The sequence below is a fragment of the Empidonax traillii genome, unplaced genomic scaffold (genome assembly GCF_003031625.1).
Source record: "Empidonax traillii isolate 1590-97213 ecotype Southwest subspecies unplaced genomic scaffold, ASM303162v1 scaffold166:size2381449, whole genome shotgun sequence".
Taxonomy (NCBI): domain Eukaryota; kingdom Metazoa; phylum Chordata; class Aves; order Passeriformes; family Tyrannidae; genus Empidonax; species Empidonax traillii.
The window spans coordinates 1,320,634-1,347,525 of record NW_020955359.1 but is presented as its reverse complement, the minus strand read 5'-3'; the positions used below and the strand labels follow the sequence as shown (position 1 = coordinate 1,347,525).

Sequence of the window (26,892 nt, the reverse complement as noted above, 5' to 3'; positions counted from 1 at the left end):
TCTTCACTAAAACTCAAATTTTAGCTCTCTGTTCTGTCTGAATAATTGAATTTAACATGGCACAGCAAGTTAAGGATTCTAGGAAATGGTTGGGGTTTTTTCAGGTCTTCAGACAAGGACAAGGGTTTTGCTTGCTTGAAAATTTTATTGACACAACTGTTTGGTCCCAACACACAAAAAACAGCACTTGAGCCACAAAAGAAAGTGTCCAAACAAAGTAGACAGCTAAGAAAAGAATTCTTTCTTCTCTCTCCCATTCCAAGAAAACAAGATAGTGCATTAATTGAGGGCTTCTGTGACATTTTTTTCTTTTAAACAAACATGAATCTGAAGTAGTACATTTACTTGCTAAATTAAAGAATTTCATGGTTGTAATGCTTTTAAATCTGTAAGTCACATCATTCATTTAACCCTTTGGATAAAAAAATATATTGCAATTCAAGTAGCTATTTTGTTACACTATGAACACAACTTCTCAAAAGTATTATTCTATTACTTTCAAACAGCGATTTCAGCAGAATCACACACGAATCCAGATAAGATATGCTGACCTCCAGACGTGGCAGAACCACCACACTTACTTTTGACAAAGACCACATTTCCCTCTGAAGCAAAAACCTGGTTTTCTTTAGTACTCCAGACGACTTGTAGCTGCATCTGATGAAAATATGATTTCTGGCTGCTCCTCTCCCCAGTGTGTGCTCTTCTGGAACAAAGATCTAGGCTGATCACTGTTAACCTTATCAAACTTCAGGTGAAAGCAAATTTTCTTGCATTTAACTCATTAAAAGCATTCCAAGAAAGCGTGCTTCTAAATTCTTTTTTTTCTATGGCAGTATGTCTGTAGAGGTTTACTAAGGACTCAAAATACTGTGCCAGAAGGCTCAGAAAAGCTTCCAAGTGTTTCTTTGCACTTACAATGGCTCTAAATTCACTACTGGTAACACATGCCTAAATATAAAAGATTTTATAACAAAATCTGACTAGTAAAATTCTGTCTACAGCCATTATTCAGTGGCATTTCCTGCTGCTGGCTGAGAAATTAGAGCCTGTGTTCCACCTCTTGCATATTACAAAAGAATCCATCTAAAAAACCCTCTGCTGGCCAGTGGAAAGCCTCTAGTATAGGTTCTTTCAATACTACAAGCAATTTATTTGCTGCCTGGCAAATACAACCCATTGTAAATGCCATGGTTACCCAGAATGGGTATAAAGTCTCACACACTGGACAGTTCTGCTAAACTAGAGTTCAGGTCATCCACTGACTTCCCCTCTCTTCCAAAGCTGGCCCCTTCAAAAGCCAACAAGGTACCACAATTCAAAAAAAAGCTTCCAACACTAGGAGTAAGTCTTAGAATAAAAACAGACACAGCTAAAAGACAGCACAAAGAACGAGCTTCCCATTTACTGAAATGCTTAAAAATAGAAAACAAGGTTAAGCACAACAACCTTAGCATTTCCACATGTAGCTAGAACTTTCCTTACAGGTGGAAATAGCATCAGGACCTTCCATCACAAACCACTTTAATAAGACCCGCTCCATTATCTGTAATTTATGCATTAAATGCATATTTCAGAAATATCAGAATCTTCCTAACTTCATTTCTAGACACAAAGAAAATGTGTGTGTCTGTATCTTAAGCTCATGACCCCAAGACAGTCTTTTCCTTAACCAAACCATGCCAGACAAAGTCAATGTAAGAGGGAAGCTCAAAGCATCAGCGTCCTGGAAAGCTCCTGAATGGAACCAAAAGCTACAGGAAAAAAACACATTTAAAACAAGTTTTACACAAGATCCACATAATCTTCTACAGACATTTTAGGCAGGAATTTCCAATGCAGTTACAAGTCATCTGAAAGGTCAGAGTACAAGTTTCTCCTCTGGAGGACAATCAGCTCCCTTCACTCTTTTGTCATGTCGGGTCAGCGAAGTTAAAATTTCTCAACAGGCTTTTGAAAAAACAATCATGCATTTCTTAATACTGTCTGAAACAATACCAGTAAGCAACAGCCTATAGAATACAATATGCTACATGTATGATTACATCACCAACGAGGCTTAAAGAAAATAAAATCTGTTCCATTTTTTTTTAATCAATATTTTGCTTTTACTGAACACATATATGAAAAACTGTAAAATGTAAGAATAATTTAACAAATGCCAGATTTTTTTTCAAAGTAATAGAAAAAAATCTGCTCTGCTAACAGCTGTGCTCAGTGTAAAAGGAACAAAATCTTCACAGAATACATTAAATACAAATTAATTCTTCTAGGCCTCTCATTAAAATACAACTGGGATAACAAACAGCTTTACTTTGTGCAGAGTCCATGGGTATTTGTCTTTCACACTAAAAAGAAAAAGTTAAAGCTTGGTTACAGGTGCAAGTGAAAAGTTGGCTGCCAATTTCACCTTGTTTTTGTGTTGCTTTTTGGCTGGGCTGTCCGTTGCTTCCTTGTTTACTTGGGTTTCAGAGGACTGACAGGGAGGCACTGAAGCAGTCTCTGTGGTGTCAGGTACCACAGAACCAGAGATCAGTTTCTCTTGAGCTGTGGTAACAATCCTTTGTTTTTCTTCTTCTGTTAAAATCATTATTTCTAAAAGAAATAAAGTAAATAAGACAATTCAATTCACTGATGCTCTGCCTTTGAAAAATAAAGAATATCTATCTGGTATTAGGCAATAAAAAGAGCTTATCAGCCTGATATAAAGCCAAAAAAATGTGTGTCACGTTCACCTCCGCAGCTGAGGTGATGTTTGCTTCTGGCTCTGCCTGCATCATGTACTATTCAGCAGGTTTAATTCACTTCTCACACATGAAGTCCCTCAGTGCTCAGCACTGTGAAATGATGGTGTTAAATGCAAGTTTAGAGGTGGGTGAGTTCCCTGTAAGTCACAGCAGGGGACTTGTGGTCAGTACTGGAGTTCCTGATGGGAGCCCCCTGTGTTCCCAACACATCCAGTGTGGGATATTCACATATCAGTGTATGTAAATGGAACTTGATGCTTTGTTTTCCAAATTGTCAGGTTATTATCCATAAGTAACACTCTTATGGATAAGAGGCAGGTAAACTCTTACCAGAGAGAGGTGCAGGGCGTTCCTCAAACTGGATGAGGTCTGCAGACTCCAGAACCACGGGGTCAGGTCTCAGCTGTGGGGATGGCAGGCAGGAAGGGACTGGCTCACACAGCAGGTCGACAGGAGATGTATTTGTGAGGCAAAGGAGCTCTTGCTCTGTTTGATTGGAAACTACAAAAACAAGGCGACATCTTTCAAAGTGTGTGTAAGGTGTGAAGGTGAGAACACATGACTGACTCTATACTCAAATTCAACAAGCTTTCAAGCCAGAAAGCACATTTAAGAAGTTCATATTTACTAACTCACACACCTTTCCCCACATTGCTCCAATTACTCTGCTTATTTCCCCTAAGACAATAAAATTTTCATATAAATCAGTATTGCATTACCAGTGCTAGGTCTTCCTAGATTTAGTTCCATGGATGAGGTGGATCCTGGGGTCTCCATATTATGCCCATTATTGTCAGCAAGTTGATTTCCATGATCATCCACATGATCAGCAGGGGGAAAACTAGGTGAGCTAAAACGAGCTACAAAGAGGCAAGTTCATTTGGTTACTTTAGTCAAGTTGACTCTTAAAAAAAAAAATCAAAAAGAAAGCTAAGATACTGCTAAAAATTGAAATAGCTTACTTTTCATGTCATTCTTCAGGACCACAATTCTCTTATGGCCATGTCCTTTAATCCAGACCACCTATTGAGAAAAAAGCAGAATGCTTTTTGAAAGCTGCCTTTCATCCAGCTTTGCACTGACATTATTTTTTAAAGCAAACTAAACCACATTGCCAACTTGTACTACATTACCCAAGTAAAAGATTTATCTCAAAATAATTGATGCCAAAGGCAGAGCCAGGAAAGTGTAGTCACTATATGTTAACAAATCTAAAAGTTTAAACATGGAGTTGCAAAATTCTATTTTGTCATTCCCCACTTAAAGGACTTACATAAAGGAAAGGTTATAGGCATAAACTGGATCACAAAATTATCCTGGAGCACTCAGGACATGTGGATGACAAGAATATGCCACAGCAAAATTCCACTACGTGGCACTTTTGACAAAGCCCCACAGTTCTGCACTCCTAAACCCCAAAAGGCACCCTGATCAAAACAAGGTTTCAGGACTTCACAACAATTTATTCACTGAAGACAGAAAATCAATTCACTCACTCCACAGAGATGTCAGGGATGTTTACAACCTTACTAGGAACAGTTCTTAAGCAAAAATTTGAACCATGTGTGCTGGCTTTTTTTTTTTCCTCATTACACAGTCCAGATTTCTCAGAAATTTGTAATTTTAATAACTGCTATAAGCTCCCTTGGAGAAGGCAATTATTCCAGTAATTCACCCCAATTCACAGACACTCTGGTTGTGTAACTACTTTTAATCTGTGCGGAAATCTCAAAGTAATTGTGCAAAACAGAATCCTTCACACCTGTGGAATTGCTCCCAAGAGCTCCTCTAAATTATTGCATCCATATGCTTTAGGCTGCAGCACTTCCCCAGTGTATTTGCTGTATGCTACTGGGAACTCATGAAGGAAAATCTGCTGATAGTGGTAAGTGTGAAGTAAGGACCTCACGTTCTTTGCAAACATGTACAGATTTGTAAGCTTGACATATTCCTCTGCTGCACCATTGGTAAAAACCTATTTGAAAAAGACAAAAAAGAGAAAGACCACACACTTCCATATCCTTTAGTCACGATGCCTTTTCAAAGCAGGAGACACAGCAGGAAGGGGAGAGCTTACACACCTCGACCAAGTAAGGCAGACTCTTCAGGAGTTCAGTTAAGGTCATAAATCCATATTCACATGGATTAAGTGAAGTACCATGGACTGTTTCATAATGCTGCTTGAGCTGTTCAACAGAGGGAAAGGATGTTCCATCCCAGGACATCAGCAAAACCAGCAACTGGGCAGTCAGAGTCCGCAGAGACTTCCGATTTATCAGCTGGATTTGCTTGCCAGACTCTGTGTCAACAACCTGGAAAAATGAATCGGGAATGAAGTTAGGGACAGGGAAGAGATTGATTTATAAATAAGATGTGTAGCTGGGGTTTGTTGGAGCAGAGCTGTATCTGACACTACACACCAGCATCTGATATTGCCCCAGCCAAAAGCCCTCAGAATCCAGTTCATTACACGGAAATATTTCAATATACAAGATCCATACAGCTGTGTAGCAGCTTCTGCCACACTGCAGGTGTGATTTTACTCTTTGTTCCAAGCCAACTGGACCTGACTGAGCTCCAGCCTGAACACCACTTGCTAAGTTAACAAAACTGGAGCAACTAAACCAGTGTGCCTACATCCATGTAATTGTAACCTCTCCCTTTCACTGACATATAAGTCCATTTATTTATTTACATTTGGAGTCAAAGTCTCAAACCATAGCTCCAAAAAAGAATTTAAAGCATTAGGAGACTGGCAACTACTAGTTACTAGAAAATAATTTTTTTCACAGTTAGAAGTCAGGTAAGGGGGGGAAAAAACGACTTTGTTCTGTTAAAATAATAAGTAAAAGACTGTATTATACTACTTATTTGAGAAATAAACATGAGCATTCCCACAGAAAGCTGCAAGGCCACAAAAGAGCAAAAAGAAAATATCATAAGAATATAGAAAGTCCCTTTAAAGTCCTTTAGGAATATCCTCCTCAGGACTCAGTGCTGCACCCCTCGTTCCCCATACTGAGATGTGCCATTTGAGACAGAACATCCCTTAACACAACCCTGCACATATGAATGACGAAGACACAAGTTCACCTTCACAACGTGGCAGAGTTTTTGCATCAGGGCTGGCACTGAGCTCACGTCGTAGTCCTGCAGGCGCAGGCTGTACCCGAAGGTCCTGCTGTACTCGGACAGCAGCTCTGCCATCATCAGGCAGTTGTCCTTCTGCGACCGCAGCAGCTTCACAAACTGGGCAGCGACTGCTTTCACTTGCTCCACCTCTGTGAGGGTGAGGATTTTCTCCTCCCCACATTCCAGTACCTTCAAAAGAGAAGTTACGTTCTGTTGAAGTGATTTACCCAGACTGGATGAACCAAGTGAGGTCTGCAGTTGTAACTCAGCGCTTGCCAATCGGTGGCTGCACAGCACAGCTCAGCCAACTCAAAAAGCTGTTTATATACAAGCAAAACTATCTAACTTCATGAAATACTACAAAACAAGCAGCTAAATAGTTAAGCACTTCAAAAGCAAGTTGAACACAACTTTACACAGAATCAACTAGTTGAAAAAGACCTCTGAGATTGAGTCCAAACTCTGAGTTAACTCCAGTCTGTCTACTAGACCATGGCACTCAGTGCCACATCCAGTCTCCTCTTACACACCTCCAGGGACAATGACTCCACCATTTAATGAACCTTCACTCTAATCCTGAGCCACTGAATTTCGTGATGTAATCCAATTTAAAAAAACTTGAATTTGTTAACAGACAGCCTCCTGAACGTGCTCAAAGCCTTGGACCATTTTACCAGAGTAGCTATCATACAAGATCTAAACCACAGCTGTCTAAGCACTACAGGGGCACAGCTCATAACTCGGACTAAAGTTTGTGAGAAAAATAACCCCTGCTGGAACAGCTGTACAGATCCCAGAAAAATGCTTCAGTACAGCCTAAGACTTTGGAACTTACAAGTAAGACATCTGGTATGGCTTCAAAGAGTTCAAGTAGCTTTGTAAAACCATAGTAAGCGAGTTTGCACTGGCGACCAAAGTGGTGGTGGTAACAGGGAATAAATTTATTGAAGGGCATCCGAAAATGGGGTTGATGGCGCAGTAAGTCCACCACCTCCTTGGAAAACTGTTTGGTTCTCTCAATTTCTTCTTGTGTACGTTCTAAAATTAAAAAAAACAAACAAGAAACAAACAAAGCAAGAGCTGCATCACAACACTTATACAATGCAACAGAATATAATAAGAAAATATGGTGGCTGATTTTCAGCCTAATCACATATCCTGCCAAGTCATTGTTTTCTTCTAGGACTAAAGACCTTTACAAAAAACTTACTTGTTTAAAGTCAAAAAACTCAGGTGATCAGCACTTTAGGAGGTTTTAAATAGCCAACTGGTACAATTGGTATGTTTTCTGTATGGAAACAACCACTCTCTAGTCATGCCACAGAAAGCTTAACTACATGGAGAAGGAGTAACATTATTTTATGTGTTTTGGCACCTGTTTTCCTGTCCTGTGCCCAAAGAAAGACAAATTCTTGATCTGCTAGAAGTTAGCAACACCATTATAAAAAAGCATAATTCACTCCTATACACTTGAGTTACTACAGTTTCAATACAATCAAAGGACAATTTATTTAGAAACAGTGTAAAAAAATGTACATGGACGTACCTCTTTTGGGAATACAAATTACCATTTCACTGTCTTGCTGGGACAAACAGATGGTTGTATCTGGAATTTCTGATATGATATCAGCCAGTTCACACACTCCATACTCAGTAACATCCCAGTCCTTAGAGAAGCACCTGAAAGTTGTAGAAGGTTGTGTGTGTAATACAACTATTAATGCATGCTGTGTTGGCAAAAAAAAAACATTTTTTGAAAGTTGAGAAAATGAGCCTCAAATCATAAAATAAGCATATTGGCAGTAATGCTAGCCTGTGAAACACAGGGAAAACCTAGAAATCCATTCTAACTAGCAAAGTAAGATCTACTGTCATGTGACCAGTGTAACAAAGGGCTGTACATATCAACCAGTGGATACCTCAGACTAGTTGTGTTAAGTGACAGTGTAAAGCAAGTTTTCCATCTCAGGAAAAATGTAACTGTTCTGTTTGTACAGCTCCATATGGCAATATTTCTAATAGCCTGTGTTTGCTTACTAGTTACAGACATACACTATTAAATGAGAATAGGTCTCAAGAGAAGGCAGAGACCATATCCTGGAAAACACCATATCAAGCTTCCCAAATACTGAGTAATATATAAAATGCATTTTACTCTTCCCACCTCCCTGACCAAAATCTCTCAGGAGCAAGAACACTTCACAGATGCTCTTATTCAACAAGTGATCAGTGCTGTTTCTACATTTAGAAACAAACAATAATGCATTTTTGCCAAGAGCAGAAATAGAAGAGTGCAGTGCTAGAAAGGAGCTGTTGGCACATGATGCACAACAGAACATGTAGAGGTAGATCATAGGTGGTTACAAGATGCTATGGCTGGCTCAGAGCACATTAACCACTGCTTCCCATCCTCATGTTAAGAAAAGCATCATTTTGGTTCTTAAAAAATAACCCCTACTTTTTATCATGCTAGAACAGAATGTTCCAGACAGGTATTACTCCTCATTTTCGCCACTGATAAAGCTAAAGTAGTAACTCCTGACAATTAATCTATTCATTTTATATTTCCCTCTATAGAAAGCCTAACACTAAGTTTTCCCTTTATGGTTCGTGTTAACGTGCCATGACGTACTTGCTTAAATCCAATCTTGCAGCCATGGCTTCAAAGAGAACTAATGAAATACAATAACCTATTTACCAACTCCCATGAAATTAAATGAACCTAGTATTAAAGAAAGCAGTAAGTATGCCAGAGAGCTTATAATTTTTGTTTTCACTAGAAGTGCGAACTTCCACATCCCAATGAAGAGTCAATATAGTTGCCACAGCTTTGTACTGAGATTTAAAGTGCACCACTGATAGCCATGTCCTGCACAGTTCTTGTTTCATTACAGATAACTTACCAGTGATAAGCCTGCAAGAATTCCCTCACAATAACTTGCTTACTGGCCTGCGACTTGAGAAGCTTCAGTAAGTCTTGAGTAAAGCGCTTCACCTGAGCTCTGTGTGTCAGAGTTAACAACCGTTTGGAGCCCATACCAAGGATCTGAAAGGAAATTTTTATTTGGTCACTCAGCTCTGGCATCCTCAGTAAAAGGTATTTAAAAGTCAGTTCTAGCATAGGTAGCTGAGAAACAATGAGTATTATAGAGAAAGCATTTGGAAGAGCAGCCTCATGAACCCACCCACTTTCCATACTAAGATATATGTCATCAAGAAATCCAGTGCTCCATTCACGAGTGCTGCTACAACTTCTACACATTTGTGTTGTTTATTAAAAATTCTACAGCCAACTGATGTTCAAAATAATGTGACCATAATGGTTTTGTAACATAAGATCACGTGACTTCTTTCACACAGGAATCCTTCAAGTCACAAACTGCACATTTCAGCCCAGCTCGTGAGTGCTCAGCACTTACGGTGCTCTTATGACACACAGCACAATTAAAAACTTTTACCCACAATCCACAAGTAAAAAGCAGCTTTAAACTTTATTCCTCATTCCTTAAATGAAGGGTTAATTTCCTCAGAAAGGGTAGGCACAATAAAAACAACACAGAAATAGCATCTCAAAGAAGAATACAACGAGCCACCAAGGTTCAGTTGACCATCTCTCACAAGGTGGGTCAGGTAATTGCACAGCATCTATTTACAAAACCAGCCAGTAGTTTGGACAGGTGCAGATACAATTCCCCAAGTCAAAAGGAACAGAGCCATCTCACTCACCTGCAGCACATGAGGCACTGCCTCCAGCAGCTCCATTAACTTGGAATAGCCGTAGTCGGACACCCGGCATTGCTTGGCGAAGTGGTGGTGGTAGGTGGGGATGAATTTACTGATGGGGATGACGCAGGAGGGTTGGCTCTTGAGGAGATCTATCACTTCTCTACTGAACTGAATGAGCTGTGGATTGCCCACAGGGCTCTTGGAACGTAGAAGCCAAGGATCTACAAAAAAAAAAAAAGTCATATTATCAAACCTTTCACTGCTCTCCTTCCACTAAACACTGCACTTTATTTATAAACAGAAGCTACAGCATAGGAGAAAATAAGAAGTATGAATACTCAAGCTAAAAGTTTTCCCTCATAACAAGTTTAATAGTTATATAATGTGTTATTTTATTAGCAGAATTTATTAGCTTAGTTTTTTAGCATAAAAAAAAAACCAAAACCTTTTAGAGAAGGGGTTTTAAACAGATATTTACCTGCAGTAGGAGGAGGTGGTTTGTTATGTATCCATTTAATAACTTTAATGCCATTCTGGGCAGTGGCAATGTTAACTCCAGGAACACAGGTAATCAGATGTTCTAAAGGAACACCACCCTGGCCTTCTGGCACCACTTCAAGATCATTGAACTCTGACATGTAACAGTCAGGAAAACTTGGGAAGGAAAAAAAAGCTTCCATTATACACTAAAATGCCAGTAACAATTAAAAAAAAGAAATAATTATTTTGAGACACTTTATGAGCAAGAAGCTTCAACAATTTACTGACATATTACAGAAATTTTTGTAGAATACACATTTTAAATAAGTACGCTGGTTTTGCTCAACAAGAATTTTAAAAATAATAATAATTTTATAATTTGCTATAAATGATACCAACTTATATAAGAACTGAAGTTTTTATACAACAGGGAATTTCCATAAGGTTTTAAATCTTCAACCTATCAGACCTTACACTAAAAACATGAATTAAAATATTTTACCTTAGTAAAGGCACAGTACCCTCATGTGTCTGTAGAAGACTATGAACTTGAGGAGCAAATGTCTTCAGGGACAAAATCACAAAAGGAATTCTATAAGAATCTGGATCAAACTCGTGCTCACTGCAGAAATAAGAGGTTCCAGTTTATATGCTTACTCTACACACAGCTTGAGCACAGTATGTCTGTGCTCACATCACACCCATAGTTAACATTATACTATATGCATACAACTGCTACCAGTTGACAACAGCACTAGGTACAGTCAACAAACAACTTGTTTTTTCCCCACAAAAAATTAAATACAGCTACAGCAAATTTCCAGAAGTAACACTGAGATGACTCCATCTCTATTAGGGTTAGATGAAAATTTTCAAATGAAGTTTTCACAGCACATACCAGGCAGGTAACAGTGAACACCTAATAACTGCTCTAGCAAGCACAGCCTGGCTCTTGCTGAATGAAACCCAAAACTTAACATACAGCTTCAAGAAACTTTCTACCCAGTGTGAATCACTAACTGTAGCTGGAGGACAAAGAGGAACCATCAGTTCCAGCTACAGTTATGTAATAAAATTCAGGCTAATAGGAATCCCTCTGGTATGTCTAGCCTTCCTCCATAACCAGGGGAACACAGTGTACCTTCCAGCTCCTGTGAATAGGTGTTCAATCCTGGCAGCTGTGCTGGAACACAATCATCTCACCCAGACACACCAACCCACCAGAACTGCCTACAAAACTCACTGTGCCACCTCACTGTCTTCTGACTTATTCTGTAACATATAAACAGTGTCCAGAGCATGCTCTGAGGACATTTATACCTCATTATACCTATACATGACAGATGCTGTTCAAACATTCTGTAAGGTTTGATAGTATTTTATACACAGCTTACATAAAGTCTTTATTCAGGCAATGCTGCTTACAAACAGGCTCGTGATATTCCAGCTCTTCAAATATTATAGGGCTACAGTTTGCTGATGATCCATCATGGGACTGGGAAGATCCCAGTGGACTCTGGCGGGCCTGGCTGCTGGGCAGGAGGCACACCAGCCTCCCACTGCCCTGGTCACGGATGGCCACAGTATCTGTGAGTTTATACAAGTCTGATACAATTAACTTACGGCCAAACCTGAGAGAAGGAGATGGAAATGCAAGCACGTTATAAACACAGTTAAGACAATGCTGTAATCTGCATTTTTATTTTGTTTAATAAAAAGGAATATGCTAGAAACTATTCTATGAAAAATGTTAAGGTAACTCGCTACTTCACACCAAGGTAGAAAAACTAAGTAAAATACTGACAGTAGAACCCCCTAAGAAAGGCCAGTCATTGCCTCTGGATATGCTGTATCATCAAATATGTACAAGATATGCTGTAACATCTATCCATAAAAATCCATAACTCTCCATTCTGTTACTCTCTATAAGTCACTGTAAACAATTCCACAAGATAATATTCTTTTTAAGAAGTACCACAGGAAAAACAACCGGGAACTTACTTTTTTTCATAGATTTCTGTGAATTTGAACACAGGCAAACAACAAGCAGGTGCATCCTGCAGAATGGACATTGCTTCTGAGCTACAAAAGAAGTTTTGCAGCATTAGCACTAAATTATTCTGTTATTACTAGATTCCAGCCCAAATTGGTGATATATTTACAGATGCAGTTTATGAACTATAAATAAAACAAGACAAATTGCATTCCCTTCCATTCCAGCACTACAAGAGTTATCATTTCAGATCAGAGAGTGCAAGTAGTAACATTTCTCCTAACTCATCAGGTCATGTCTCTGAAGGAGCTGTGTCTTTCATAGATGGTGGCAAGATTTGAGCCTCTATGAAATGCAACACAGCTGCAGCATTAAAAGTTACAAGCCTGGTTATTACATTACAAATTTTGTAAGGTAAGAATCAAATAAACTTGTAAATTATATAATAGCAAGCAGTACATAATTGTAGAACACTTTACAATGCAAGCACTAGTTTCATTCTGTGAATAAATAATGACAACTTTTTTCCTAATGGTTTCTTTCAGTGTGAAAAAAATAAACACTTGTATTCTCACTAGCATCAACTCTAGTTGTATCATCTTTCATCTAGAAAACACATCAAAGAAACACCAATGGCATTTCAACTGTGCACCCATCCTCAAGAGGCAATTCATATGCACTTTCTTGGAGGAAAGAAAAAATAAAGATGCCAAGTGCAACCTTAACTCAGCTGCACAAATGAAGTTAAAGGTATATCAGCATTATGCAGTAAGAGCAGTGAAGCTATTAAACAGATCTAGGCTCTTCAGATACAACTCAAAATATAAGCACCATAAAAATACTGAGAACTAATCTAGCTGTATTTAACACATTCATCAGGTCACATGACAGATTTGACTTTACTTCCCTATCCTTCCTTTAGTCAGTATTTGAAATCATCTCTCAGCTACTAAACACATGCTCGAACAGTTAAGAAGATGCCAAAGTGCTTATTACCTAAGCAGAGACAGTGATTTACTAGCAGCTCCCGTTGCTAATGAGACCTGGATCCTCTTACTGCCAATTTTGTATCTGTGAAGGCTGTTGACAGCATTGATGGCTTCTTGAAGATTTTCCATCTGAACTATGGCCTTCAACTGATAATCTGTGTGAGGGCTGAGCTCGACACTTTTTACCTGAGGAAGAAAACACCTCATACATTTATAACAAGGCATTACCCCCAGGCAAGGCACCATTTTACAATGCAAAGGGGACCCAAGTCCTGAGGGAACCACAACCATCAGGACAATGCAAACAAGAGCCAAGTGAGGGAACCTGGACCAAGGTAAATTCACAGTATTTCATAACAGCATCATCTTCCATTGTAGAAGATTATGAGATTACGCCAGGTCATGCACAGGTCAGACAGAAACAGCACTGCTGCACAAGTGACCTTGCCTTCCATAGTTGCTTTTTACCAATTCATACTCCCCCAGATTTTGATCACTTTGTATTCAGAAAATCATGTTTTACTGTGATTTTTTTTAAGCTGGCATTAGGAATTCAGCCTTATACCTTAAAAAGGTTATCCTGTTAAAGCCTAAGTCTCTTCCCTGCATGACTAATGAGCCATTTAGTAGGACAAAACTTCAGAATATGAGATCTATGAAGAACACGTGCAAATTACAAACACTGTGCAAGTGATGACCTGGTCTTTTTAAAGGAAAAAAACACAATATGTCCTTTTAATAAAGTCTAAAAGTCCTGCTCAGACAGCTTGCTGCTCACCTGAAGCTAGACCATAAACATGCCCCTAAACACATAAAGTACTTAAACAGATTTAAAGGAATTTGAGCCTTTACCTTGCCATGTCTTGAGAAAATTTCTTGTAAGTTTTGCTGCAACTCTTTTCTGGACAATCTGTAATCTATGTTGCTGATCTGAACGTCTGCACCATTTGCAAAAGGATCAGGGCAGTCTGTGCCACTGGTGTGATTCACTACATTAAAGGTGAGTGGAGATGATCTGTTTGAAAGGTTTGGAGACATACTCCTGGGTAAAATAGAGACACTTGTGAGATGAAGTTATTGCACAGTTCTTATATATATATATGTAAAAAATACATATTGTTGAGGTCTCACCTCACCTCCCAAACAAGACACTTACCGAGATGACCAACAACTCTGAGACACGAGCAAAGGACTGAGCTGTCTTGAGGCTGTCAACTTACTGAAAGCAGAGGGATAGCTGACCTGAAATACAGTTTCATCTTTATCTTTTTTATCTACAGGGGAATTGGTAATGCTCCTGGAAGCAGAAGTCTCTTTTCTATTTACAAATACATATAAGAAAAAGAAAACACATTATGTTGCAGAATTTACATTTTTTAAAGAGTAACTAATATTGACATCTTTTTATTTTTAAACATACTTCTGACTACTTTTAGAGGATGATTCTCCTGCTCCCAGTTTTTTGGTTGCCAGAGACACAGAAATTGCTGCATTGGAGTTACTCTGAGGAGAAGGAACTTCTTCTCTTGCATGTTCTTGCTGGTTTTCTGTATTTCTACTGATGTTCTTTGATTCAAGGCGGCACAGCTCCTATAAGAAAGAGATAAAAGGTCAGCATGAAAGCACCAGACATCCCTTGCCAGAGGCTTTCCTTCTGATGGAAACCTAAATGACTGACAATAGCATTTTTCACTGGCATTTTGTAACAAGGAATTTTTTGATTTTCTGTGGCACAAGAGAGTAGACTGTTAATTAGTTGAAATATTTACCACATGGTAAATCTAACCCTATTTCTCCTTAAAATGCATCACTCTAGATATAAGACTCATCCCAGTGCAAAAGTCAGAAGTGGCTAGGATTCAAGGCTCTAAGTAGTTGCAGTATTTCCAAATTGAAAAAAAAGGGGCAGGATGGGGGAACAACAACCCTCAAATTAATTGCCTGCTTTCCAAGCATGTCAATATAACTCTCGTTCAGGAATGTCACTATACATTACAATTATTCATTTAGTGGGGTAAGTTAGAATGGTAACAGAAGCAATCCTGAAAACACAAGAAAAAGCAGGAATACTAAACAAGGTAGAACAATACCTGTAAACTTTTAACATTTGTGGGTTTGATGACAGATCCATGAATCTGGAATCCCCTCCCAGCAGAACCTTTGGTACCAGAAGACTGATCACTCGTGTCTTTGTTGAGGAGGCACAGTTTTGTGTTCTTATTGATTTTTTTGGGAGACTTCACCTTCTCAGTTCCCACAAAGCTGGAGCTTTTTGTTTCATTAAGTTCTTTGTTCTTGGGAGTAAAAGACACCACAATCCTGTTACCAAAAACGTCTTCGTTCTCCATTCGCTTCCGAGCGCGTTCCGCACTCTCCTGGTTTAGGAAGCGCAGGATTGCGCTGCTCCCGGAAATGCTCAGCACTTTCCCTCCACAGTTGTCCGACAGACGCCTCAGTCTGTTGCTGACACTTTTGCTGTCTCTGTTTGTTGGCAGGTTATAGACATATAACAGTGTATGGCAGGCCTGTTTAAAGGAGGAACATTTTAATTTGATTGGATCAGAATATCCTCTCGTTCAAAACCAGCCGTTTTCCATCGGCTCTGCTGACACAGGCCCTCCTCCCACCACCCCGTCCCATCCCCAAGTCATTCCTTTCGCAGCACAATTTGCCTGGAAAACACTCATACCAGGTTAGATCCTCAAACTTCCATATCCAATATAATTTAAAGTTAGAAGAGCCTACAGAGCCCTTGATCAGTGGATCAGTGCCTGATCAACTCTGCAGATGAGAAAGCATCACTGTTACCCATCCAATTCCCTATATATTCTACACAGGCATGTGAACAAATAGCTTAGGAAGTTCTTTCAAAGAAAGAAAAATCCATGAGTGCTGTACAAAGACAGCACAACAAATCCAGAGGGAATCAGCAAGGAGACAAAAACTCAAGAAAAGACAGTCATAAAAACTTTCAAAAGCACCAAGATGTCTTGGTGCACAACTAAGTTCTTACCCGAACTTTCTGTGCATGAAAGAAAAGCGTGTAAGGTATGTTATCTGGCAACATATCTATTGATAAGAACATGACCTTGTTATTTTAGTTTTTAACTGCTTTCTCATTTTATTATTTCATTCCTTCATTCTTAAACAGAAGGCAAACATTCCCAGGGTAATAACTGGAATACAGACAGTGGTCACATAGGCAGCAGCCATGATGCCTCACCAGAACTAACACATAATTTCAGCTTGCTCTCCTCCTAAATTAGAACACAAAAAATGGAACTTGACACTTGGAAGCATCTGTTACACCAAGAATTAAAAACTTTACCGGCACTTTCAGTGGTAACCTCGGTGGCAAGTCTGAAATAAATTCTTCAAAACAAATAAGCTCATGAGCATGATGCAAGAGTGCTTCTGAAGCTTGGTTTTTGTGTATCAGAATGATTCGGAAACCGTGGCGATGTCTCAGGTCACTCAGTTCCAGAGCAAAGTTGACATCCGCTGGAGAAAAACGTAAAAAACACTTAAAAAAACTCAAAAAACCCACCAGATTAAAGAAACAAAACTGCAAATCTCACTTGACAAGTTCTAGTTATCATAAACTTTCCAACAGAAAAGCATCAATGGCTACAAGGCTTCTCAAGAGACATCACTTGAGTCAGCAGTTTGCATTCAGGCTCAGGACAAGGGCTTCCTTTTAATAGCAGCTTGTAGCAATTCACCAGTAGGGCACTTGACTGGTACTGGATATTTCTTTAGCAAACATTTGTTCAGCTTTAGGGAGAAGCCCAGGGCAGCACATAGCAACTCAATAGATGAGTGGCTGAATATTTAACTGCATAAACCACTGCTACGTGAATTAAAAACAAACGTGTTTTGCTCAGACCATAAACACAACCCAGTGAGTTTTACCTTATCAGTTTCCTGCTGAAAATAACTTTAGACAGTATTTACTCACATACCCACTGACACTCAACCAGACATCACATCACCACACTGACTGAACTAAGCCAAGTTCTCATCTTACTGTTTCTGCCACTGACATTAGGAATTCTTCAGCAGTTCAGTTAAAGTTGCTCCTAAACACCACTCTTGGAAAACAAAACAGTGTGACAGCATCACTGAAGAGAGGAACTGAATCACCCTGTAGGTGAGTGCCACAAACACTTACTTGACACAAGAACCACAGTGGCAGGTGCAGTGTGTGTATCAGCAAACCTCCTAAGACTCTGCCTGAGTTTGTCATCAGCAGCATTCTTGGCTGTGGCATTGATGTGTGCAACAGTCACCTGTGGGAATACACAGATACACTCTAAAGGAAAAGAGTTTCAATGCCTGCTTTAGTTTTTTAAAGCTGAAACACAAGCTTTCACATGCACCTTTTATTTAGATGAATTAATGTACATATGAATGAAACAGAACACATACAAATGTCAAACTGTTCTTATGAGCAATAAACTTCAACCCCAGTTGTTCAGCAGTGTCTCCAGGATGACTTCTGCTGCTGTGTGTTAAAGATCACAACTTATACCCCCTGAAAACATCCCAAAAAACTGCAGTTGAAATAGAGGGTTGACAAACATAGCAAGTATTTGCTATCAATTCATTTTACCTCACGTAAGGAGATAAACTGTCACATTGTTATCATATCTGCAGTTTAGGGGGTGGAAAGGAAATTTCTGACATAGAAATTAGGACAAAAATGTTCAAAAAATATACCCAGAAACAGAAAAAAAAATGGAAAAATATATGTTAAAAGTATCCCCATCCACACCACTAGTGTCCTTACAAGTGTCCTAACCACTCAGCACAGTATTCACTAACAAAGTAAAAAAGTTCACAGAATCTTAGTTCTTTTAGGTTTATCATTTAGTCACAGATTTGAAGCCTAACACAAAAACTCCACCACCACCTTTTACTGAATAAGATAATTCTCTCCCTAGAACACTAACCTACAGATAATGGAAAGCAGTTTCAGTTTTTAAAAATATCCCACCAGGAAAAATTTAGCCTTGAAGACCCCACCCATAAACCAGAGACAAACCCACAGAAGCAAACAAAGCTTTAGTGAACGTGAACCGCTGCTGCCACACTCAGAGGGCACAAGTTCTCAAGCAAGAACACCCAGTGGGTCTGTTTTGATACCTGGCAGTTGTTTAGCTCCTGAATAACTTCTTTATTTTCTTTACTAATGTCACACACACAGATGAATTCTGCCTCTCTGTGGCCTTTAAAAAACTTCTCCCGAATCCTCTGCACAACTGCTATAGCGGAGCGGCCGGTGGGGACCGAGCAGTTTTCAATATCCCAGAAGACTCCAATGGGGGGCAAATTTTCCAGAACTTGGCCTGTTATTGCAACTTCAGGAGACCCTGTACAGGTTTAAGAACACATCTTGTTTTTATCTCCAAATATCAAACGTGTCAAACTTAACATACTGTAAAATTTCCTCACGGTGAGGAAATTATGAACTGCATGCTCAGGAATGCAAGTTCAGTTTTATTTTCTTAAGGAATCAAACAAACAGGTCTTTAACAGAAATTTAGTCACTGTCAAATTAGGATAAAGATTCAAGACAACTTGGACTTTACTTTTAAGCTCTCAAACAATCAGGTAATGTATTTTTAAAAAAATAGCAAGCGCTGAGGTGGTATCTGCCACAAAAATTGTCTGAGGTTGTATAACACCAAATTCAGTGGGTGCTGTATCAGTAATGCAAGAGAAACACGGAAGTTGATCAAATTTACATTGTGCATTAGATAATGAATCTAAACAAAACTGGATGAGCTTACCAGGATAGCGATGGTGATTAAGAAAATTAAGGAATATGGAACAAACAGAGTATCCTACAGCTCAGGACAGCGAGGTTAAGAGGTTTTGCTGCTGCAGGTTAAGTTTCTGGTGTTTCAGCACTCTGAAAATCTACTTAATTTTGAACTAACATTATACAGCCATTTCATTCCCACAAAACAATTTGAAAAGAAACATGAGGAATGGCACAGAACCCTCACAGGTCAAAAGTAAGCTACAAATTAAAGCTGAGAATTTAAAATAAAGCACACCAGACAACTGTCATACTAAACTAAGAAAATGCTTTTCAAAGTGTGGTTGAAGACAGTTTCTTTATACACCACCAGAACAAAATAGCTTCTTAGTCCTCACAATTTCTTTTTCTAGTTCTTAAAACAATGAAAAACTCTAGAGTAAAGAAATCAAAACTCTATGCAAACAATACAGTAAGTTAACTATGTAGTCAAAACATGTAAATCCAAGTCATGAATTATCAAAACAGAGACAAGATTTTTTTGTACTGTTTAGTCTTCTATGACTTTATAGAAGTTTCCAGACAACAGTGCAATTTAAGAGAACTCTTGCTCTGCAACAGTATTTCAAAGGAGGACATCCACTAACTGGAAGTTGCAAACAAATGTGGTTTACCATATTGCTGGGGTGATTTGCCAAGGCTGCTCGCCAGTAGCAAACTCTTCTCATTTCCTGCTCCTTTGGTTCCACAGCCATTACAGATTGGGATTGGAACAGGTGCAGTCTGTGCACTTGGAGGAGGAATATTTGGCCAGATTTTAGCAGCATCAACTAAGCTGTTTCTGGTTGGCTGTTGGGACAATTTTTCAAAATACATGTTTAGTATACAATATTAACACAGCTATTCCATGCTAGAAACACTCAGTTTCCCTTCTGCAACAAATGCAAGTTAGATTCTGCAAGTACTCTACAAAGTTAATTAACAACAGTATCACTGCATAAAGGAAGCTTCTAGCCCAGAGTCTTTCCCAGTATACTTAACTCTCCATTTCTCTATGCACAGAAAGGTTCTATTAAACTCAGCATATCAAGAGGTGCCACCTTTAACTAGTATTGGTATACATTAAAAAAAAAAGGGTAACTCAAGACCTTGCATGTGAAACCTGCACAATTCAGAGTACAAGACTGAAACACCTTCCTCCCCCTCCCAAAGAAGTAATAAATCTATATATACTGAATTCACCACTTAGTTTACTCAAGTGACATTTCATTCTTCTACTGGAAACTCAAGCTTGGAAGTTTCAGTAACACATCTTGCAGAGCTGAGCATATTATTTCATTTGGAATTCCCAGTAGTATTCAAACACAGTTCTAATGAGTTCTGAACTGGACCAAATGGGTACTAAAGTATAAATTACAAATTTGGGAAGGCTGAACTAAGACCAATCAAACCAAAGCGAAACTAGAATATCCTTGTTAGCGTAAGATGAATCACCTGACTTACAAATGGCTCCTTACTGATCAGCTGCCCAAGGGTACACGTTAATCTGCCTTTAGTCAGAGTCCTTACTACAGAATAGCTTAACTGGAGCCGTGAACAAGAGTCAGAAATCCAATCAGAATTCCACTTGAGTACCTTACAGATCCCCTGGAAGCTGAGCATTGTAATAGCTCCTCTGTCCTCCTATTGCACTGAGCTTTACCTCAGCAGAGAGATCAGCTTCAAACGGGGTACCTGGTGCCTCTGCACTGTGCATCACCAGGGGGGTGCAGGCTGCACCCACGGAAGCTGATGTTCCGCCCAAGTAACCCAGTGTCAGCATTACCCACATTCCACAGTCAAGGGAGAAGCTGAGGTGTACAAACCTTGCTCAAGCAGTCACTGCAGTAGTGAGAGCCCTTCAGACACACGGGAGGGGCCACGTTTAGGTGCAGAGGGTTGGCGCACACGCGGGAAGTGAGCTCCGACTGCGCAAGGTGCTCGTCCAGGTGGGCCGGAGCCCCACTCGTGAACTCGGGGCAGGGGAAATAGCCGGGAGAGGTGCAGCTCTGCAGGGCTGGGAACTGATGCAGTTTGTGCACGTTACCGTGACAGGGCTGGAAATGGAGTTTCCCACAGCAGGCCAGGTGCTGACAGGAGGACACACTGTTCTCTACGCACATGCCAGAGAACTCACTGGGAATTCCCGCCAGGTTGCTTCTGGCCGGAGGGTTCTTCAGTGAAGATGCAGACTGGTAAGCGAATCCTGACCCCACTTGACAAGTTATCGTCCCAGTGCTTTTTGAGTCTAATACTGTGCCAGGGTGAATCAAGTTACCACCACCACCACCACAGTGCATCTGTGGAGGACAGGAAGAGTCAGAGCCATGAGCACAGCAGCTTACTTTGGGGCCAGGGGAGAGCTGCAATTGCTGTTGCTGCAGAGGATGAACATCAGGAAGCGGCACAGCTGGAAAGAGTTTAGAGCCGGCATTGTGAGGAGATGAAGCATCCTTCAATTCCACAGCAGCTTTCTTGTTCTCCATGTAATCTTTCTGGAAAAACAAAAGATGAAAGCTCGGTTACATTCAGATACACAAAGAAAGCCAGTTTCACAGGATAAGCAGTATATTTTTAGACTGTTACAATTTTGATGATAAATTAAACTTTTTAAGATGTATCTTTATGACTACTATTACCTTACTGATTGAACAAGTAAAATATTAAAAGAAACATGCCAGTTACGTGTGCCAGCCTTAGGTATACTGGTACCACTGGATTTTGGAAGCAACAAACCCAAAAAGCTATAAACCAAATAGCACCGTGTCTATAAAACAGAATCTAAAAGGCAGAAAACTGTTAGCTAAGGCTGAGAGATTCCTTGTAAGCAGAAACACATATGGATTTGATGTAAAAAAGCTTCACAGCTTGCAGTTACGTAAGTTGTATTTGAATAAGGACTTTAAAATAACATTAAAGTTATAGGAGCAATGCATTAAAAGATTAATACTTCAAAGAATTAGAAGTTGTACCAAGCAGGCAATGCAACAGAGGGCAAAGAAGACTCAAGTTTCACAACAACTTTTTTTTGCCTACTCTTAAGATATCAAGATGCACAGACATAAAAGCATAGACAAAAATATGTGTGGGTTCTTTTTTTTTTTTTAATGTCAGCAGTGAGAACTAAGCAAGGTTAGAAGCAGCACAGAACAGTCAAGGTCAGAAGAGATAACCTGCACAGAACACACTGCTCCAGAGCCTTTGAACCACCCTTACTTTCCAAATGGAATTTAATGCATCTCCTGCTAAACATTAATGAATAAATCATCACCCAGCTTCAAAACCATTCCTCTCCACTTGACGCCACATCTCACAGAGATAAACTCTGCCAAAGATCTGTCTGGAACTGATTTACATATTAAACTCCAGATTTTATAGCAGCTGCCTTCCTAACCCCTGACATATGAAGACAGCAACATGCTCATCCATTTCTCCCATGTCCTTTACTTAAAATCAGACTGAACACGCATGGAATGTTACTTAATAGTTGGAGCTCACTTGCTCCAGTACCTAATTGTGTTGTACTATTCCTTCTATTCCTTAACATTTTTCATTGTAAATTTATAGAATCACATACACTACAGAAAAGGAACTTTTAAAGAAATGGAACCAAGAAAAAATTAGTAAAGAATAATATCCACACTTGCTGTAACTACTATATAATAATAATTATTATTTAGAAAACTAAATTTGCCTTCAAGCTAAACGGATAAAGAACTGGAAGCACGAAGATTACTCCTCTACTCTTCAGCAACAGCTGTTGCAGAGCTTTCAGGAAGCTGCCTTACACACCTTTTTAGCAGCGAGTTGTATTACCCCAAACAGCTGTGGAGAGTAAAGCCTGTCAAGCAAAGCAACCTGCCTGTTCTCCCCACCCTGATGGGAGTGCTACAAACACAACTGAAGGCCTTAAATCCCCAGGCAGATTTTGTACTTGCTGTGGGAACTGCTGCCCCCTCTCCCTGCCCTCCCCACACCCACCTTTGGTCAGTCACCCCCCCCCCCGGGCACCGGGAGACCAACTGTGCTTTCAGGGAAAGTCAGGAATTACCGTTTTTGCACCACAAGGCAAAGCCTTCTCAGCAGCAGAAAAGCAGTTAGAAAGTTTCCAGAGCCATGGTTTAGCATCATTCCCTTGCCTCTGAAGCCATCCCAACGATCTATTGCAGACGTTCTCTGTCCTGTTTCCTTCCATCATACAGCCAAACAAAAAGGTTCAACATCCTCTCATCTCCCCTTCCTTTCATTCTTCCCACCTGCTGGAGGGAAAAAAAAAAAATGGATGCTTTGAATAATTTTTAAGGTAAGACAGAAAAACCACGGTGGTCTGAAGAACTGCTCCATCGCTGAACCTGCTTTATTTATAGTAAATAAAATCTTTCAAGTTGGCAAGAACAGCTCAACAGTAAATACCAAACAAGCCCAATTGAACTCAGCTGGAAGATCAAACTGCATATTCATTGGCTTTCTACCGGCTAACAAAGCTGTACATACCTGCATTAAGCAAGCAGCACTTCGCATTTAAACAGAGCTTCAAATTATTCAAATTATTCACAAATATTTCTACTCATCCTCAGGCTGCCCCCCAGCACTTTAATAAAATGAATTCAGTTTTATGGGACCACAGAGCAACCTAAGGGCCAGTCATACAGCACCCAAAAACCTGTGATAACCAACATAGTCTCCTTACCCCCCAACCACGTGCTGCATTCATTAATTACTTTTCTTTAGCTTCCCTTACATTTAAACACGGTAACACCACTGAATATATTCCATAACATTACATCTGCCCCTGCGTTGTTTTGAACCTCGAAAGAAGTTTCACTTTTTTTTTCCAAAGCAAAATTACCCGTCCACATAGGTATTCAAACGTATCCAAAAACCGTATGTAGGCACACAGAGAAGTCGAAAATGCCAAGCTCTCCAAGTTCTACAGCTCTAGAGCGCGGCAATTCCCAAAGCGCCGACTGCTTTGGGAATTAAAACGGTGAGCGAAAGGAACTAAAGTTACACTAACTACACGTGCCCGCGCTCTGCCCCACACACCACGCGGCTCCCGGGGCTCTCCCGGCCCGGCCCGACCCTCCCCGGCCCCACACCGAGCTCGGGCCGCGGCCGCCGCAGGGGGGACGGGACGGGCCGTGCCGCGAGGGGTGCGGGAGCGGCCCGTCCCCGCCGCAGCAGCCCCCGCGCTGCCGAAGCCCGTCTCGGCGCCGCCGTGCCCCCTGCCCCGGCTCTCCCCGGCTCACCGGCCCCGCCGCCCCGGCCCGGCCCCGCCGGCCCTTTGTTGTCCTCCCTCCTCCTCCTCCTCCCGCTCCGCTCCTTCTGCCGTCGGGCGCCGCCGCGCGCCGCAAACCCGCGCTGCCGCAAAAGGCGGGTGTCGTAACGCGCCGCGCCCGCCCCCTTTAAGGCGGCGGCTTCGAAGGGCGCCGGGGTGTGAGGGGAGAACGCGGGGAGACCTGCGGGGATCGCCGGGCAGCGGCACTGCACGGCATCTGTGCGAGGAAATGTCCACAGGGAGGTGTCAGGGGGCGGACCGGGCTCCAGGCAAGAGGGAACGGGCAGGAACTGGTGCTCAGGAGGTTCCACCTGAACATGAGGGGGGAAGCTCTTCGTGTGGGGCGCTGGAACGGAGGGCCCTGTGAGGGTGGGGAGTCTCCCTCCTGGAGGTATTCCAGGACCGTCTGGACACAATCGTGTGCCGTGTGCTCGGGAATGACCCTGCTGGAGCAGGGAGGGGGGACCAGGAGACCCACTGTGGTCCCTTCCCACCTTATACAGTCTGGGATTCTGTGGGGGGGTCACGGAATCCTGGAATCACAGGCTGTGGAAGGTTGAAGGGGAGCGATGGAGGAACTCAAGAGTCCCCAGGGACAGAACAAACACAAATCCTTATTTCCTTGGAAACTAGTTGTTCAAATAGATTCAGGCAGAAACTAGTAGACTATAAGGTTGAATAACAACTCGGTGGTAGCTGATAGGATGGAATGTAACATCACATTACCTCAAATGATTATAATGCCAAAACACACACCCCTAGAGGAAATTTGTGTATGTAAGTGAAAATAAAATGAACTGGACCAAGAGCACCACATGTGCCATAAGACTTTCATGATATAAGTATTGTGGTTTAAGACCAGCTGGAAATTAAGCATCACTCTCCACCTCCCTCTCTCCACCCAACCCTAGTGGAATGGGGAAGAGAATAAAAGTAAAACTTGTAGGTTGAGATAAGAACAGTTTAAAAACCAAAACCAAAGCAGAATACAGTAATAATTGTAAATTATAATAATAATGATATTAAAAGGTGAAAGGCAAAAAACCCCCCAGACAACTGATACACAATACAATTGCTCACCAGCTGCTGACCGATGCCAGACACCCCTTCCAGGTGACTCCCCCCCAGTTTGTATCCTGGCTATGATGTGCTGTGCTGGGAACACCCCTTTGGCCACTTCATGTCACCTGCTTCCTCCAAGGGTTTTTTTTTTGTGCACCTCCCCAGTGGCAGAGCATGAGACACAAAAAACCCAAGAAGTCCTTGACTTATGATAAACATGACTTAGCAAAAACCCAAACATCAGTGCTTTATCAACACCATTCTTGTTGTGGTTCCAAAACTTCCCTTGTGTTTCCACAGCCCTGTTTCAGAAGTTGTGCAGCCAATCCATATCATCCAGGCTGGGCTTGCTCCTTGGCACGAGGGCAGCTGAGCCCCTCAGGGAGGGAGGTGAGTGGCAGAGCTTTTTGGTGGCTCAGTATGTTTTAAGTGACATCACGGTAGCAGGCTAAGCTGGCATTTTACCTTCACCTCTGCCTGACAGGTTGCGGGTGGCAGCACCTTGGTGACAATCACAGCTGCAGCCAGTCTTGTCCCTGCTGGCAGGGGCACTGGGGGTGTAACTGCTGTGTGCCAAGGCTGGGAGTGCTGCTGTGCTCTGCTCTGCTTAACAAGCCAGTGCCATCAATGAGCGTTTGGCAGCTTCATCAACAAAATTGTCAGTTCAAGACATCAGAAGGTTTTTTTAACTAGTGAGAATCTGTTTCTTGCTTAAGCATGTGCAAATCTGTACAGACTGCAGAGAATTATATAACATCTTTAAAGAGACAGAAACAGGTTTCACTGATGTTAAATACTTGCTCTTCAGTGACATCAATATTTCCATGTGATATTCTAATACATGTTTGTCACATCTTGTTATGGGTAATCCATTAGAAAAAAAAATATAGAAGTTCAGTAGTTTGCAATGACAATTGATGAGAAGTTCCTGTTCCATCAATAGGGTGGGTGGTTCTGTGGTGAGTTATTTACTTGCAGCAAAGCAAGTATTTTTTCCCATAGGAAGCTTATTGCCAAAGATAAGGTGTTGCAACTTTACCAGAACTTACAGTCTATACATTTTTGTCCACTTAGCTTTCGTGGAAGAATCAGTGTGGCCTTCTTATCAAAACAACCAGCACATTAATCCTGGCACCACAAAGATCTGCCAGTTATTAATTATTAATCAGCAAACTAAAAATAAATGCATAAAATAATTTCTTCTCCTCTGCTAATTTTGAAATAGCCAAGTGTTCTCATTCTTCTGGCAAACCAGGCAGTCAGAGTGGTTACAGTAACCTTTTTTTAAAACAATATTTATTGCTTGAGTACAGCAGTGCCCCTGGTTAGGGTGCTGTTACACTGTTTCAGAATTGGATGAGGGGCTCTCAGCTGCCTCTGAAATCTCAGAAGTTTTGCTGTGTTTTACAAGTACTTCAGGAGGAGAAATATTAAAAATAGTCAGGTGTACCTTTGGTGTCACCTGTGAACTCACACTGTCCTCAAAAATTTGCTTGAAGTGTTGAAGTAAAATGTCCTTTGTCCCAAACTTGTGAACAATGTATAATTTTTTTTAATTACTGGGCACATACTACAATAGTATGTGGTTTATTTCCTGCAACTTATCCAATAATAAAAACATTCTCGAGTAATGACAGAACTGCAAGTGCTATTAACCCAATTTTTTAAATACACAATTTAGT

General features: G+C 40.7%; 1 protein-coding gene and 1 long non-coding RNA gene across 3 annotated transcripts; one reads left to right on the top strand and one right to left on the bottom strand.

Annotated features, from left to right (window-relative positions):
- Nucleotides 1-125: 125 nt before the first annotated feature.
- On the bottom strand, nt 126-23,068 carry MARF1 (meiosis regulator and mRNA stability factor 1). 2 transcript variants are annotated; one of them, XM_027885494.1, is made up of 26 exons: nt 22,922-23,068; nt 20,697-21,365; nt 19,506-19,680; nt 18,213-18,439; nt 17,239-17,356; nt 16,396-16,568; nt 15,158-15,592; nt 14,488-14,657; nt 14,224-14,385; nt 13,920-14,109; nt 13,075-13,253; nt 12,087-12,167; nt 11,480-11,716; nt 10,588-10,707; nt 10,084-10,259; nt 9,606-9,826; nt 8,783-8,925; nt 7,426-7,559; nt 6,715-6,917; nt 5,841-6,068; nt 4,829-5,059; nt 4,510-4,722; nt 3,710-3,770; nt 3,467-3,607; nt 3,078-3,248; nt 126-2,595 (listed from the first exon to the last, which is right to left on the bottom strand). In XM_027885494.1, the coding sequence occupies exons 1-26, from the start codon at nt 23,066-23,068 to the stop codon at nt 2,363-2,365; spliced, it is 5,238 nt and encodes a 1,745-aa protein (XP_027741295.1). In that variant the 3' UTR covers nt 126-2,362. The 2 variants fall into 2 exon arrangements, with proteins under 2 accessions (XP_027741295.1, XP_027741296.1); XM_027885495.1 differs by having other exon boundaries at nt 20,697-21,361; nt 22,922-23,036.
- Nucleotides 23,069-25,520: 2,452 nt separating this feature from the next.
- LOC114058295 lies at nt 25,521-26,406 on the top strand. The gene is made up of 2 exons (XR_003571413.1): nt 25,521-25,600; nt 26,285-26,406. It is a non-coding gene; the product is annotated as an uncharacterized LOC114058295 (long non-coding RNA).
- Nucleotides 26,407-26,892: the final 486 nt, after the last annotated feature.